This window comes from Capra hircus, chromosome 2, assembly GCF_001704415.2.
Source record: "Capra hircus breed San Clemente chromosome 2, ASM170441v1, whole genome shotgun sequence".
NCBI lineage: Eukaryota > Metazoa > Chordata > Mammalia > Artiodactyla > Bovidae > Capra > Capra hircus.
This window is the reverse complement of record NC_030809.1, coordinates 89634791-89652224: the sequence shown is the minus strand read 5'-3', so window position 1 is coordinate 89652224 and position 17434 is coordinate 89634791. Positions and strand designations below refer to the sequence as shown.

Genomic DNA, 17434 nt, shown 5'->3' with positions numbered 1-17434 from the left:
TGTGTCTTTTCATGCATGTATTTCTTGTCTATACAACTAAGTGAGCTCCTGGAAAGAAGTTCCCTTCAACACTGAGCCCAGTCAATGCCTTGTACATAACCCGGGTGCCTTTGTCATTGACTGGCATGTGCATTGAAGGGAGGAGCCTGGTGAGGTACACTTAAAATCTTTATTCATTGATTTACAATATGTACAATATTTACAAAATTTAGGCATTCAATCCCATACTGACGTGAATGCTGTGGGAAATCTAAAAATAAATAAATGGCACGTAGGTTCATATACACACCGCGGCTCTTTGCACTTAATCACCAACCGTAGGATTTAATGGAAGATTTAAGGTGGTAGAAAATTCAGATGGATGATTGGTCCTGGACCTTCCACATGAATAGCCCTTCCTTGGCTCCTCGAGGCTGGGGTTGGTGAGTAAACTACTTTCTTTGAAGAGAGTGAAATACCAGCCATTCTATAGGCACACGGGTGCACAGAGTCAACCCATGTGGAGTTTGCAGTGACCCCTCGGGTGGCAGATAAGTTTGCACCATTGCGGACTGGTCCCTCCACACCAGTCAGGGAGGCTTCGGAGAGGTGCCTTCTTACAAAGAACCAAGATTTGGACTTTCTCTCTTATTCTAATCACATGCAGTACATGGAAGGTGTCAGTGGAGAGTGACCCATGCATGAAAATGTATTTGTAGGGATATACAGCATCAAATTGTCCTTGTCTCATGGCATCTTCACATGTAGGAACCACCTGCCTCCTCTTTGATAGCAAAAGGAATGAATGAAGAAGCCATACCTCACCCCCCAAAAGAAGAAACGCTGTCTGGGGTCACACACAAATGACATCCTGTAGAAGCAGGACTAAACAAATTCCACACATAAGATGAAAAGATACCCATGATGTTAGGCCTGGGAGTTTTCCTAGGGGTGGCAATTCTACCTTCCCTTCCTCTTCCATCCTGCCTCATCCCACATAACCTAAACCAGAAGGAAAAGCTTCTTAGAGCCTCAGTACCTTCATCTGTCAAGTGTAAATACTAGTAACATTCCTTACAGGGTTCTCACAGGGCTTATATGACCCAGCTCACGTAAAGTGCTTAGCCTAGCGTCTGGCACCTAAGAGGTGCTTAGTAAATGTTTTGCTTGCTCTCCCTCTACTTCCCCTACCCCAACTGTAAGTGACATATTGATAAGCCTACCAAACTCAGAATTAAGGCCATTTGATGCAATCAAAATGATTTTGTATCAGAGTTTCTGATGTCAGTTCCCATTTGGTCCCTTCGTGGGCGGGTGGGGTGTGTGTGTGTGTCTCATTTTATGAGTCCAAGATCTCTTCCTGTGCAGGGCAGATGGCCCCCAACAATTGTCCTCCTAATCAACAACTGTCCTCCTAATCAGTAATGATTCCACCGAAGTCCATGCAAAGATATGCCCTAACCCTGCTGAGAAACTCATACCAGTGATGGTCACCACCTGAATACCTCTCGGACAGCACCACTGAGGAAACCATGAGCAAAAACCTTGAGGCCAACACGTTACTCTTTTTCATAAGTTTTTTCAACACTGGTGCAAGTATTATAGATAACTTTCAACAAAGATATATTACAAGCTCTACCACCTTTGAAAAATAGGCATTCTGATTTGATTGTTTTGTTCAGAATAAAGAATCTTTTACAATATATCTTAGTTTCTAGTTATGCCATACAAAAATAAATATTATATAAGTGATTTATAAGGAAGAAGAAAAAATTGTAACCTGAGGTGCCAAAAATATAGGAAGGATGGTGAAAGTTTTACCATTCAAAAGCAATCATCTGAAACCAAGAAAAACTTCTCTCTGGGTTTTTGTACTATTCTCATCACGACCCTACTGGCCCACTTGCTTCTCATCCTGGGATATTACGACTTCTTTCCCTATCAATCTGGAGACAACATAATGCAGAAACTTCTCCCTGAAGTCACCGGGGGTTTGGAAGAGAAAGAACAAAGGAGGCTCTTGGGCAGTGTAAATTGCAGATGAAAGGTTTGGCAGAGACACTGACTGCGCACTCACAAATCAATTCCACATGTCTTCCTTTCATTCTGAAATCCTTTCTCTGTCTCGATTAGCCATGCCTGAATAGAAGCTCATGCTTGGAGGAAATAAGCCCATCTTGCTGTCAGCCACTTTGGATACCTATTAGTCCAAGTAGAATCCAGAATCTCATGGAGCAAAATTAGGTGCCAGTCAAGGCTAATCTCACCAATTATATGAAGGGATAAACAGCCGCCTTATGAATGTTAATTCAATTAAGTTGGGAAAAGTCCTTTTCCAGCCACCTCTCCTCTCATACAAAAACCCTTATGATTGCCTTTTTATCCCATGCAGAAAAAAGGGGAGTATGATTCCTATCACTGGGAGAAGAATATTGGGACAGTTAAATTGGACAAAATGCTTACTATTTTTCTAGGGACTTAGATCAGAATTGCCAAGAAAACTGTCCATTCATTTGGGAATCAAAGTTTTTAAAACTCTAAAGCTATAAGTGAATTCATGGTTGGACCACCTAAATCAGCAGTCATTGACCTTTCTTCTGAAGAACACAGGTCTATATGTGTCCATATAACATATTGGGGCTTCTCAGGCGGCACTAGCGGTAAACAATCCACCTGCCAGTGCGGGAGACAAGAGACTCAGGTTCAATCCCTGGGTTGCAAAGATCCCCTGGAGTAGGAAATGGCACCCCACTCCAGTATTCTCGCCTAGGAAATTCCATGGACAGAAGAGCCTGGTGGGTTACAGTCCATGGGGTCACAAAGAGTCAGACAAGACGGAGCGACTGAGGACACACAACATCTCAGAGGGTCCCAGGACTTCTGTGGTTCGTGCATGTATTCCAAACTAAGAGCCCCAGATCTCAGTAAACGAAAAACTATTTTTTGGAGGGAAAACAAATGCTTATGGCATAGAATTCAGGGGTTGTTTGGGGGCAGGCTGCTTTGATGAGGTCTTGAAATGACTACATTGAAGCAATGCTTGTTCCTTGTGGTAAGTAGAAGTGCTTGGCTGTGAAGACATCCGGAGTGCTGTGTTTTCACATATGTGACTATTGTCAGGCCAAGGCCTCATGCATGACTATGGACCCTCAAGGCCCCCAGGGATTGCTACTACAGGGTGTCTCTGAGCTGCTATAATGTGAGTCCCAACCACACCCACAGGCAGGACACTATCACGGACATGCAGTGTGGGTGCCCATTCGTCTGATTTATGGGTGATGTTGTAGCAAATGTGGCATCGGTTTCATTTCGGGGGAGCGGCAAGTTACAGATATTTCCTTCACAACAGGAAGTACAGACCTAAAAGAAAGAAGAGAAAAAGAAGGGTGATGAGGAGCTGGCAGATGAAGGGGGCAGAGAGTTTTAAAGGAATTGGCTCCCTCACAGCAAGACTCAAATGAAAATTACCTGTTCTACAAAGGAAACACCAACTCTGTGTTTAAGTAGGTGGGATGAAATTTCACCTGGAAGCGTTGTGATCAAAATAAAACCTCCCGCCCAGACTAAACTTCTAGGGGTATGCGTTCTGTTTTTCACATCCTACCAAGTGGTTCTTATGGGTTTCCCTGGTGGCTTAGATGGTAATAGAATCTGTGTGCAATGCAGGAAACCTGGGTTCAATCCTGGTGGGGAAGATCCCCTGAAGAAGAGAATGGCAACACACTCCATTATTCTAGCCTGGAGAATTCCATGGACTGAGGAGCCTCGCAAGCTAAGTCCATGGGATTGCAAAGAGATGGACACAACTGAGCACAACAACATGTGGCTATTATACCATTTTACCGCCTTCCAAGGTCTCAGTTATTCCATCTGTGAAATGGGAATTGTCAAACTTAACGTTTGTCAGAGAGGCTCTCTGACTACTTGAGGAAGCTGTTAAGACAGTAATTAATTGGCTACGTTTTCACAGTGAAAGTGAAATGCCTACAACCCAGTTAATTTAAACTTATTTAACTTTCATTAGAACTGTCTCCATGATTATCTCCACTCCCATGGGTAAGTTAAAATTTGAAGGGCTTTCATTTATGCAGTTACTCCTGCTTTATACTGCTTTCCTCATGAAGCATAAGAAAAAAAAAAAAAAAGATTATTGACAGAAATTATTTTAGGCCATGGCTCCCAAAGTACAGTAATCTCAGCTTCAACTGCAAAGTTACTAGAAATGCCAAATCTCAAACTTCACCCAAAATTTAGTAATTTAGAATCTGCATTTGAACAAGATCCCCAAGTGATTCATATGCACAGTAATGTTTGAAAAACTCTGTGATGCTTAATATCTTGTTGTTATCTTGCAGAGATCTGAGTTTGGTCATAGGTGACATGGACTAGGAAGACATGATGTTGAAGAGAGAAACCAAAGGTCAGAAGTGAGTTTGGATTCTGTCTGTCACTAGTTCACCTGAGCACATGAATCACTTCTCTGACCTACAGCTTCCTTCTTGGTAAAGTGTCACCATAATATCTGAAAGCCAAGCTTAGCTTGGAGTGGGGTAGGGGGATCTGGTCAAGTAAAACCTTTGGGTTTATGTTACATATGTCAATTATTATTTATGATCATAATTTCTCAATAAATCAAAAAAAAAAAAGAATTTCTAGTGTATTTCACAAGTCACTTGAAAATTGAGTGTTGTCTTAGGAGAAAGAAGCCCCCGCTAATAGTGAGAGTGGGGGCTGCCTCCAGCCACCAGGAAGGTGGCCCAATGGGGAGAAGATGGCAGCCTCCAAGGTCAAGGACTGACATACAAGACAGGTACAGCCAGCTTGGAATGAATGGCGGGAGAGTCCAGGGTGTTCCCCACTCCAATCATGAGTCTGGCTGCCCTTCTCTGAGTCTTGACATTTTCCTTCAAGGCTGCCTTTGAAGTCTGCTCTACACTGAGTGCTTCTGTCCAGGGACCAGATGGAGTTTAAGGAAAATAAACCCACAAGAAACAGCAAGGTCTCCTGTTACTGGCTCAAATGACTCAGGAGCCAACGTGTTAGTGTTGGTCACTCAATCATGTCCGACACTTTGTGACCCCAGGAGCCAGCAGATAACTTCCAAATCAATGTCCCAATAAAGATATGTGCTCCACTTTACAGAAAGTTATCAAAGCTAAATTGCCTTGTCCATCCTCAGTTGAATGAACTTAACAATAATTTTCAATACTTTCCTGGTGTTGTGTTTACATAATTTATACTGGTTTACATAATTTATACTGGTTATCCTACACCTTGATATAATTTTTTTATTCTTTTAGCACCAACATGAAAGGAAGCATCTTTTCATAATGGTATGAAGACAGTCAAAAGTCAGCCTACATGGGGTAGTAGGCTCATGGAGCTCATGAGCCCTAGTGGGCATCTGGAGAGGAGGAAGCCTGACTATGGTGACCCGTCATTTGCTTTGTTGCCAGACCTTGTGGCCTTCATGCTCGGAGTCTCTGCAGCCAGTGGACAAGCAGTCTTCCAGTGGAACACAGCGCTTGGTGACAGAGATGCTGTTTCCCGTGACTTCCATGGTGTGTTGAGTGTAGCAGTATCTAGTCTCTGTCAATAGGGAAAACATGTTTTAATTGAGATGGGAAACATTAGCCCAACCTGGATGAAAACCAAACAACAGAAGTGTCGACACTAAGACCTAACGGCACCCTGAACATACACTGTGTTAAGTTGATATCCAATCCCAAGATCTCCTTGGAGAGATCCACTTCGCTGTGATAGAAGGAGACCTTCTGAATAACACTGCTCTCTGCCCATAAAATCCTCATAAACCAAGACCTAGTGGTACCACTCTTTGTCTTCCAACAAATGTTGCCACTGCCAAATTTTGCCATGGTACTGATTTTTATTTTTAGGGCACGAGAGGTTTGGAGGAATGATTTAGGATGTGGGAATCATATAATTTTCAGGAAGACAAAGGGGTGAAAAGTCGAAAGAATGCGAGGTTAAAAGAAAAAAAGTGAGGCAGGTAACGAAGATCTTCAAGGAAAGAAAAGACTATAGCAGAGACTGGTGTGTGTGTGTGTGTGTGTGTGTGTGTGTGTGTGTGTGTGTGTGTGTGTGTGTGTCCATCCAAGTGTGTGTTTAAGTGTCCTTACGTGTGTGCCCATATACAAGATTGGGAAACAGCTATTCCCAAGTATGACAGAATGATTAAAAACAGATTCATTGTATCTGGAGAAAATGACTTCATCCAAAAGAAAGAACTTTTAGCCTATGAGCATTGAATCCTACAATTCATGACAGGAGAAAACTAATCCAGCAATAAGAGCTATCTCTCCCCAGGGTGATTTCAGTTTCTTTCCAAAAAGGCAGATGGACACCATGAAGTGAGTTTTCAGAGTCCCTCTAAGCTTAGGAGTCTGAAAACTTGAGATTTCCTCCAAAATTCCATGGAGAATTTTTTAACTTGCAATTTAAAGAATAAAGAAAAATGACTTTGTCAATGTAATTCTTTAAGGCCTCTAGGCAGTGTTCAGCTTTCTAAGCCTGGGATTTAGGAGAATGTTCCTGCTTCACTGTCAGATTGAAAAAAATAATAATAACTCTTAAGAAATGCCACCGAGATGTTTTTCATCCATATCTTGGACCCAACTTTGCATGCTTTATACATTTTGGATATTTAGTGGCTAAAATAGAATTATGACCTTCTGTGATATTATTTATTAGGCAATAAAAATTCCCCTCACCAAAGTACTAAAGTTAAGAGAAGAAAACTCAGGAATTTTAGGCCCAGAGAATGAGCTAATACCACACTGACATATTCTGAGGGTCATGAAAATCAGGGGTTTAATATTCTTCCCCGACACCCTCACCCAACAGAATCTGAGTGGCCTGATTGAGTCTTGCTAAGGGTAAAAACGTGTCTAAAGGGCTGTTCTCACACTGCACCCAACCAGAATTTCATCATTTGGGACCAGGCCAGGGAAGTTTCTAGTCCCAGTTCAGGGAAGCTCAGGATCTGGGGGCTGTCTGGAGTAGGTAAAAGGTCACCCTATGAGCTCACAAGAAAACCTGAAAGTTTTGCACCCAGCGATGGTTCTCTCAAAGTTCTAAAATATTTTCAAATTGAAATGGTTGCTTTTCTGATGAAGAGGAAGTGGCATGATTTTTTTACTTATTTTTTAAGCCTTTAGCAGTGTTTAACAAATGGAAGCCAGTGCCCTGAGAGGTTTACCGCATCTTCCAAAGAGGACTGGCTTACTTTAGTACCAGACCTGGATGTTTACGGCCATGTTAATAGATGCCTTTCTCAGCCCCCACCCCAACTTTTAGACATTCAAGAAAGCAATAAAAACAGGAATGTTCTTATCTTCTGTCTCTTCTTCCCGCAGACAACCAGGAACAGCTGCCAGAGGTTTTACTGCTCCAAATGTAAATCTGAGCAGATAAGTCATACATTTATGGAATAAGTAAACCATTACATGGTTTCAGTTTGGGAAATTAGGTTTTGTCCCTCAAGTATCGAATTACTTTGTTTTAAGGAAGCCTTATAATAAACTTCATATTACTACTTTTTGTTCATATTTTTATATCTATAACAAACTCTTTTAATTTAGTAACTGGAATAATTAAATGAAAGTAGAGACAATTGATGAACCTGTTTTTTTTTTGGGGGGGGGGCAATATGCAAAAGCCCAATATGTAATAAGCCAATTCTTGCCATTCTGTGAGGAAAATGGTGATCAGTGATAAGACTGGTTAAGAATTTTTTTCTTACATGTCAACAAGTCCAATCCATAAAACAAAGATACATTGAGAACACCCCATTACTTGCAGCCATAGAGACCTCAGATCTGAAGTGTGAATCCCTTGGAAATATCCATTCTTAAAACAAAATCCAAGGTGAATTGTGAAACGTTAATGTGGAAAAGGATTCGGGAGTTAAATAAGTGTTGGAAATGTGGATAACTTATGAAAGCCTTGAATTTATATTGCGATCTCCAAGGAGTGAGGGCTGGGAAAGCAGGCAGAATTTCCCAAGCAGAACTAGGTGGACCACATGTGACTTATCACTGGACCGTAGGATTGATAAAAATTCAGCCCCAAGCCCTGCTCTCTATGCATTTTGAATAATCCTTGGGTTAGTAATGAGGTTATATGAGAATCAAGCCTGCTGATAACTTCACACTAAAAGGATTTCAAAGACTTTTATCTAAAAGATAAAAGATGGATTTGAATTTCTACCAGGTTAGTTTCAGCCTCTAAAATCTCATATTCCACAACTGCATGGAATTCCCAGAGGTGGTGAAACAAAAGTCTTTTACTATGATACTCACAGGCATTCAACTAAAATCAGAACTGGGTAAGAGAGCTTGATCAACAACTGGAAAACACAAAATTTAATTTTTATGAAATTCACACACACAAAGTTTCTTACAGTAGCATAAAGTTGGGTTATGTATTTTAGTATACTCTGCCAATCCATTTCTTTAATTTTGCATTTAATGTAATTAATTATTTATATGGTAGCATTTAATTCTGCCACTTTAATTTTTATTTTCTGTTTGTTCTGCTTTGTGTTTGCTTGTTTGTTCTGTCTATTTTCTTTTTCCTCCATTCCTGTGAACATTTTCTAGAATTCCATTTTGATTTTTCTACAGTGTTTTTGGATGTATCTCTTTTTATAGCTTCTTTTTTTTAAGTGGTTGCTCAGGTATTGTTACACACATAACATCACCATCTGCTGGCATCATTTTATCAGTTCAAGTGAAGCATGGCAATCTTCCCTCTGTCCATGTCTTATTACCCTCTCATTTGTAATATAATTGTCTTCAATAATCCCTTACATACCTTTAGAACCACATTAGACAGCACTACAAATTTTGCTTCAACCATCAAACATAATTTAGAAAACTCAAGAGTAGAAGTATGGTCATATTGTACTATCAAAGACATATTTTCGCTTACCATGTTTTTTCTTCCTTTCTGATATTCCAATTTTCTTTTTTCATCACTTTCTTTCTGTATAGAGAACTTACTTTGGCCATTCCTTTAGAGTAGGTCTGCTGGTGAGAAAGTTTCTTTGTTTTCTTTCATCTGAGAATGTCTTATTTCTCCTTTCTTTCCCAAACAAAATTTTCTCTGGCTTTGGGATTCTGCATTATTTTTTTTCTAATGCTTGAAAAATGTTGTGCCATTTCCTTCCATCCTCAATGGTTTCTGATGAGAACTTTTGTCAAATAATTTTTCTCTGACAAGGTGTTTTTTCTCTCTTCATCTTTCAGTATTTTTCTTTGTTTTTAGTTTCAGAAGTTTGACTATTTATGTGTCTTTGTGTAGGTTTCTTTAGTTTTATCCTCTTTGGGGTTCACTCAAGTTCTCATATCTGCAGGATTTCATCTTTAGCTAAATTTGGAAAGTTTCCTCCAAAATTTCTCTGAGTACTTTTTTCAGCTCTGCCCTTTTTCTATCTTTCTGAGACTCCAATGACACACTGTTAAATCTGTTGCTATACTCCCGCAGATCCCTGAGGCTCTGTTTTGGGAGGGAATTATTATTATTTTTCCTTTCTGTTGTTCAGAATTTGGTAATTTCTATTGTTCTACCTTCCAGTTCACTGATTCTTTCCTCTATTTGTTCCATTCAACTGATGAGCTCATCCATGGTGTTTCAATTTTTAGCTACAGTATTAACAGTTTTGAAATTTCCATTTGGTTCTTCTTTATATTTTCTATTTTTTTTTTTTTTTTTGGCTGAGATTTTATTTCTCATTTGTTTCAAGTGTGTTTGTATTTGTTCATTGAAACATTTTTGGTATGGTTACTTTAAATCTTTATTAGCTAATTCAAACATCTTTGTAGATATCTCATTGCTCAGTTCAGTTCAGTTGCTCAGTCATGTCAGACTCTGTGACCCCATAGACTGCAGCACACCAGACTTCCCTGTCCATCACCAATTCCGGGAGCTTACTCAAACTCATGTCCATCACATCAGTGATGCCATCCAACCATCTCATCCTCTGTTGTCCCCTTTTCCTCCCGCCTTCGATCTTTCCCAGCATCAGGGTCTTTTCCAATGAGTCATTTTTTCTCATCAGGTGGCCAAAGTGTTGAAGTTTCAGCTTCAGCATCAGTCCTTCCAATGAATATTCAGGACTGATTTCCTTTAGGATGAACTGGTTGGATCTCCTTGCAGTCCAAGGAACTCTCAAGAGTTTTCTCCAACAACATAGTTCAAAAGCATCAATTCTTCAGCGCTCAGGTTTCTTTATAGTCCAACTCTCACATCCATGCATGACTACTGGAAAAACCATAGCTTTGACTAGACAAACCTTTGTTGGTAAAGTAATGTCTCTGCTTTTTAATATGCTGTCTAGGTTGGTCATAGCTTTTCTTCCAAGGAGCAAGTGTCTTTTAATTTCATGGATGCAGTCACCATCTGCAGAGATTTTGGAGCCCAATAAAATAAAGTCTCTCACTGTTTTCATTGTTTTCCCATCTATTTGCCATAAAGTGATGGGACTGGATGTTAGTATCTATTAATTGTCATTTTTCGTTTGAGATCTTCCTAGTATGACAAGTGCTTTTTTATTGAAACCTAGACATTTTGGTATTATAACATTTCAGATCTTATTTAAACCTCCTGTTTTAGCTAACTTCCTCTAACTCAGTCCCAGTAGGGGGAGGGGGTCTGCAGCCTCATTACTGCTGGGTAGCAGTCAAGTCCAGGCTCCCTACTGTCTCCTTTCACAACTGAGAGTGCTCTGCTCATTACTTCTGGGTGGGATTTCCAGCTCCCCACTAGGTCTCCTATGATACCTTCTTGGCTAAGAATGGTAGGAGTGCCTTGTTAATAATTCCCACATGGCCTCAACTGACGCCACTCTACTAATGGGAGTCTGGCCTTATTACCACACACTCCCTAGTAGAGTCCTGACTCTCCACTTGGCCTCCTCTGACACAGTCCCGACAGGGATTGGGGGGAAGAACAACGCCATTACTGTTGGATAAGGGTAGAAATCCAGGTCCCAGACATGGTCTGTGCTGACACCATGGGGGAGGCCTCATTACCACCCAGGGGGAATCTCAGCATCTCAGGGGAGGTTAGTATGTCTCATTACAGCTTGTTCATGGTGGAAGTCTAAGCCTTTGTTAGCATGGGGGTGGTGGTAACCTACAATTGTTTTCTGTGGTATTCGGCTGGAGTGGTTATTGTCTAGATTTCTGTCTTTCTAGGCTGCCTCCTTCTTGGTCCTTCCGCTACAGAGAGATAACTTTTGTTGGAGTTTATTATTTTGGTGCCTGTGATATTTCCAGGTTTCCAGCTTTGTCATCTCCAAGTCTGGAATGTATAGGACAAAAACAAATGTATAGGACCAGAGAACTCACCTTCTTTGGTCACGAGGACCTTAGCTAATCTGCCTTTTTCTCTCTTTCAGTCTTTCTTTTCACCAATATATATAATGTTCAGGAATTTAGTTGTACTTAGCAGGAGGAACAGAAAAGTACATCTGCTCTGTCTTTCCAAAAATCCTCAGCATTTCTGACATTTTGAGTTAGCTACTTCTGGGTTGGGAGACTGACTTGTACAATGTAGTATATTTATCAGCATCTGTGGCCTCTTCTTGCGAGATGCCAGTAGTACCCCAAGCTGTGACGACCAAACATACTATGGAAACATACTAGTAAATGTCCTCTGAGGGGCAAAACCACTCTCAGTTAAGATAAACTATTCAAGATTATAATCTTCTTGAGATTAAGGTTCATTCTTGAGTATGTCGGCATTCCCCACCCCTACGCCAATATACAGCACAGGACCTTGCATAATATAGCAGGTGCTTAATGTATTAAGAATACAGGTGGATGGGTGGAGAGAATATATATCTATATCTATATCTATATCTGGTCTCTTCAACTCAAGGTTGAACCAAATCAACTCTTTAACTTAGTTCTATGATATCTATTCCATTTCTGTAGTTTGAGTGATCTCTTCAAATTTGAAATAATACTATATTTCAATCAGAAGCACAACCTTCACACAGTATAACTGCTTTGGGGAATTGCTTGCCAGGATTTACTAAATCTAAACTTATACATATCTTAGGAATCAGTAATTCCACCCTTAGATATACATCCAACAAAAAAGATAAGTACTTGAATGTTCATAGAAAAATTATTTATACAAAAAAACCTGGAAACTACAAAAATGCCCAATGATAGAATGAATAAATAAGTTATGGCATATACCCACACAGCAATGAGAATGAATTGCCTAGAAGTAGACCTAACAAAATGAATGAATCTCCCATAACATTGAGGGAAAGAACTCAGATACAAGATGGTATATACTGTATGATTCCACTCCTATTAAAAGACCTGATAAGAAACAAAACTAATCTATGCTATTGGAAATCAGGAGGATAATTTCCTTAGTTTTCTAGGGCTGCCATAGTAAAGTCGCACAGTCTGGGGATCTTAAACCAAAGAAATTTATTTTCTCACAGGTCTAGAGGCTAGAGGTCCAACATCAAGATGTCTGCAAGGTTAATTTCTTCTGATGTCTGTTCACCTTTCTTATAGATAATCATCTTCTCTCTTTATCTTTACATGGCCTTCCCTTTGCATGTCTGTGCCCTAATCTCTTCTTATAAGGACACCATATTGGGTTAGAACCTACCCCAATGACATCTTCAAATACAGTTACATTTGGGGGTACTGGAATGAATTGGGTGGATGGTGCAATTCAGCCCATAACAGGGCCCTTGGTGGTAGGGACAGTGACTAAAAACAGACATGCTAGAACATACTGGGGAGTGGAATACGGTCAATTTCTTAATGTGCGTGCCACGTACATGGTAAGATCAGTTTGTAAAAATTCATCATGCTGTTCACTATTCTGTATGGATATCTCAATTTTAAGTTCAGTTAAATGAAAGTGAAAGAAAAGAAGAATCCATGATGAAGAAAAATAGACTTACAAGAAAGCTGAACTACAAATGAGCTGCAGATAAGCTGAATTATTTAAGGTGTACCCTAATCAGGAACATTCACATGCTCTCCTCTGGTGTCCAGGCATCTGATTAATCTCGTGGCTTTCCTAGTCCTAACAACTGCTATCCACAGGCCTGTAAAAAATACTGTTTTCTTTTCCCAAGTAAGACATGACTCAAGGCAGAAAGGAAAAGTAAATAAATACTTTTCAACCAGCTTGAGTCATAACTGCTCTCCTTTACCCTGCAGTCAGCATCTCTTGAAGAAACTACTAAACAGTTACTTCTCTCTTTTTTAAAAACACTATCCACAGTTCTTAAGGACAAGTGACACACTTTAGGAATCTCTGCTTTAAAGCAAATCCTGAAACTCAGAGAGCAATGTGTTTATCTCCAGACAAAGACTAAGGTGACTGAAAAGGATGCAACTCGAGTGAGGATAAATAGAACTTTATGGTGGACAGTAGTTAAAATCAAAGCAAAACGCAAAAGCATCAAATCGATGCTTCCTATCTGCGGCAGTTCTGTTAACAGAAAATATTTCGACAGAAACACTGATTGGAGTAGGTCAGATGCTCTCAGTTCAGTTCAGTTCAGTAGCTCAGTCGTGTCCAACTCTGCGACCCCATGAAATGCAGCACACCAGGCTTCCCAGTCCATCACCAACTCCCGGAGCTTGCTCAAATCCATGTCCATAGAGTTCGTGATACCATCCAACCATCCCATCTTTTGTCGTCCCTTTCTCCTCCTGCCTTCAATATTTCCCAGCATCAGGGTCTTCTCTAATGAATCAATTCTTCGCATCAGGTGGCCAAAGTACTGGAGTTTCAGCTTCCAGCGTCAGTCCTTCAGTGAATCTTCAGGGCTATTTCCTTTAGAATTGACTGGTTTGATGTCCTTGCAGTCCAAGGGACTCTCAGGAGTCTTCTCCAACAACCCGGTTCAAAAGCATCAATTCTTCGGCACTTGGCTTTCTTTACAGTCCAGCTCTTACATCCATAATGACTACTGGAAAAACCATAGCTTTGACTAGGCAGACCTTTGTTGGTAAAGTAATGTCTCTGCTTTTTAATATAGTCTTAGTTTTCTGAAAGTTGAGTTTTAAGCCAACTTTTTCACTCTCCTCTTTCACTTTCTTCAAGAGGCTTTTTAGTTCTTCACTTTCTGACGGAAGGGTGGTGTCATCTGCATATCTGAGGTTATTGATATTTCTCCCAGCAATCTTGATTCCAGCTTGTGCTTCATCCAGCCCAGCATTTCTCATGATGTACTCTGCATATAAGTTAAATAAGCAAGGTGACAATATACAGCCTTGACGTACTCTTTTCCCAATTTGGAATCAGTCCGTTGTTCCATGTCTAGTTCTAACTGTTGCTTCTTGATCTGCACACAGATTTCTCAGGAGGCAGGTCAGGTGGTCTGGTATGCCCATCTCTTGAAGAATTTTCCAGTTTGTTGTGATCCACACAGTCAAAGGCTTTGGCATAGTCAATGAAGCAAAAGTAGATGTTTTCCTGGAACTTTATTGCTTTTTTGATAATCCAGCGGATGTTGGCAATTTGATCTCTGGTTCCTCTGCCTTTTATAAACCCAGCTTGAACATCTGGAATTTCACGGTTCACAGTTCACATACTGTTGAAACCTGGCTTGGAGAATTTTGAGCATTACTTTGCTAGTGTGTGAGATGAGTGCAATTGTGTGGTTGTTTAAACATTCTTTGGCATTGTGCCTTCTTTGGGACTGGAATGAAAACTGACCTTTTCCAGTCCTGTGGCCATTGCTGAGTTTTCCAAATTTGCTGGCATATTGAGTGCAGCACTTTCACAGCATCATCTTTCAGGATTTGAAATAGCTCAACTGGAATTCCATCATCTCCACTAGCTTTGTTCATAGTGATGCTTCCTGAGGCCCACTTGACTTCGCATTCCAGGATGTCTGGCTCTAGGTGAATGATCACACCATCATGGTTATCTGGGTCATGAAGATCTTTCTTGTATAGTTCTTCTGTGTATTTTTGCCACCTCTTCTTAATATCTTCTGCTTCTGTTAGGTCCATACTATTTCTGTCCTTTATTGTGCCCATCTTTGCATGAAATGTTCCCTTGGTGTCTCTAATTTTCTTGAAGAGATCTCTAGTCTTTACCATTCTATTGTTTTCCTCTATTTCTTTGCATTGATTGGTGAGTAAGGCTTTCTTATCTCTCCTTTCTTTTCTTTGGAACTCTGAATTCAAATGGGTATATCTTTCCTTTTCTCCTTTGCCTTTCACTTCTCTTCTTTTCATAGCTGTTTGTAAGGCCTCCTCAGACAAGCATTTTGCCTTTTTGCATTTCTTTTTCTTGGGGATGGTCTTGATCACTGCCCCCTGCACATTGTCACAAACCTCCCCAGAGTTATTAAGTGACTGTCTGTCAGATCTAATCCCTTGAATCTATTTGTCACTTCCATTGTATAATCATAAGGGATTTGACTTAGGTCATACCTGAACGGTCTAGCGGTTTTCCCTACTTTCTTCAATTTAAGTCTGAATTTGGTAATAAGGAGTTCATGATCTGAGCCATAGTCAGCTCCCAGCCTTGTTTTTGCTAACTGTATAGAGCTTCTCCATCTTTGGCTGCAAAGAATATAATCAATCTGATTTTCGGTTTGACCTCAGATGTTCTAAGGGTACCAAAAAAAAAAAAAATCTTGCTTAGGCTGATAGCAGAACTTTTGGTTAAAAAGTTGCTGGAAAGTTCTAACTGAAGAGTGATTTTGAGAATTCCAATGCCACCTGAGATGAACCAAGAAATGGTAGCATAAACCTAAAATAGCTGGATAATATTAAAACAACAACCAAAATCTTGTGAAAGCATAGGTGAGCTACCAAGGCAGACAGGATTTGATGAGTAAGATACCAGCCAAACCAACAATGCATTAAGCTTCACCTGACACTCTATACCTATTCTGCCCTCAAGGCATTTGCTAATACACAGGTGAAAAGGCTGAGAAGCCAGGCAGAGAATCCGGCTGGGAGATGGAGAAGCTAAGCAGAGCCTTTGTCTCAACTGGAAGGCACATCAGGAATGCAGCAGCGGGGCAGCCAGGAGACAAGGGAGCACAGAGGAGGGAGACTGAGAGTCTTGGTACAGAGTTACAGGTTGGCAGGTATGTACTCCTAGAGCTTTAGGAAATGCCATTCCATCCACTTCTGGCTGCTAATGTTTCTGTCCATATTACGTGTTGGCAAGGTTGTGCAGCAACTGGCACTCTCACACACTGCTGGAGAGGCTGAAATTGGTGCAGTGACTCCGGAAACTATTAGGTAAAATCCAGTAAAGCCGAAGCATGAGTACTGTGTGCCCAGCAACCCCATCTCCTGGGAGAGACCTGCTGGAAATGCACATACAGGTGCACCAAAAGATACATGCAAAAATGCGGTGCACAGAAGCAGTCCAGATGCCTGTCAACAGGGGAATGCATGGGTTTTAGTATATTCATATAACGATCTACTGTGCTTCTGTGAGAAAGAATGAGTGTTGCTCACAAAAACACAGATGAATTTCACATGTAGAAGGTGGGAAAGAAAGGAGGACATTCTGTATGGTTTCAGTTATATAAAACTGCACAACCCTCACAACTGTATCACCTGCGGGACATGGACAGTAATGACTGGGGATCCTCCAGCGGCCTTCTGGGCCTCTATGACTTCTGTGACTTAACATGAACAGCAGATACATTGCGTGTTCATGCTGTAAAAATTCAACAAACTGCACTTATGGTCTACGCGCTTTACAGAATGTATGTTAAACTTTAATTCTTAAAAGTTTGCTTTTAAAACAAGAATAGAAATGCAGACATATAGAATAGATGTGTGGACACAAAGGGGTAAGGGGAGGGTGAGATGAATTGGGAGATTAGGTCTGACATAAATACACTATCATATGTAAAATAGATAGCTAGTGGGAAGCTGTTTCATAGCACAGGGATCTCAGCTTGGTACTCTACAATGACCTAGAGGGGTAGGATGGGGAAATGGGAGGGAGGCTCAAGAGGGAACCTATCTGTATACATATAGCCAATATACTTCATTGTACAGAAGACACTAACACAACATTGCAAAGTAATTACACTGCAATAAAAAAAGTTTTTTTTTTCATTTAAAAGGATGAAATCTAAGACTTTCATTTAGCAATATGACAAGATAGATCACCTGAACACTACCTCATTACATAGCAGCCAGAAGTGTTGGATAACAGACAACCAATACCTTTTGTAAATGTACAAATGAACTCTCCAGGAAGCTAGGGAAACCCCAGGGGCCAACACTGAGGAAAGCACTGAATTCTCTACCCTGGTGGGAGACGAGGGCTAAGAGATAAAAGATAAGAAGATGCAAAGCCTTGGGTCCTCATGGGGTGTAGAGGTACAGACTCCTGTATAAGGGCAGGAACCCTGAAGGGCTATGTCCTATGAATAAAACTGTCTGAAAGAGAGAGAGAA

General features: G+C 40.5%; 1 protein-coding gene across 2 annotated transcripts in view; it reads right to left on the bottom strand.

The window, feature by feature from the left end:
• Positions 1791 to 17434, bottom strand: part of LYPD6 (LY6/PLAUR domain containing 6) — a 135817-nt gene continuing 120173 nt past the window's right edge. For both annotated transcript variants that reach the window (XM_018062716.1, XM_005676161.3), the window contains 2 exons: positions 5438 to 5568; positions 1791 to 3339 (listed from right to left, as the gene is read on the bottom strand). In XM_018062716.1, the coding sequence (XP_017918205.1) occupies positions 3172 to 3339; positions 5438 to 5568 (299 nt within the window). In that variant the 3' untranslated portion in view covers positions 1791 to 3171. The remainder of the gene's footprint in view (positions 3340 to 5437; positions 5569 to 17434) is intronic.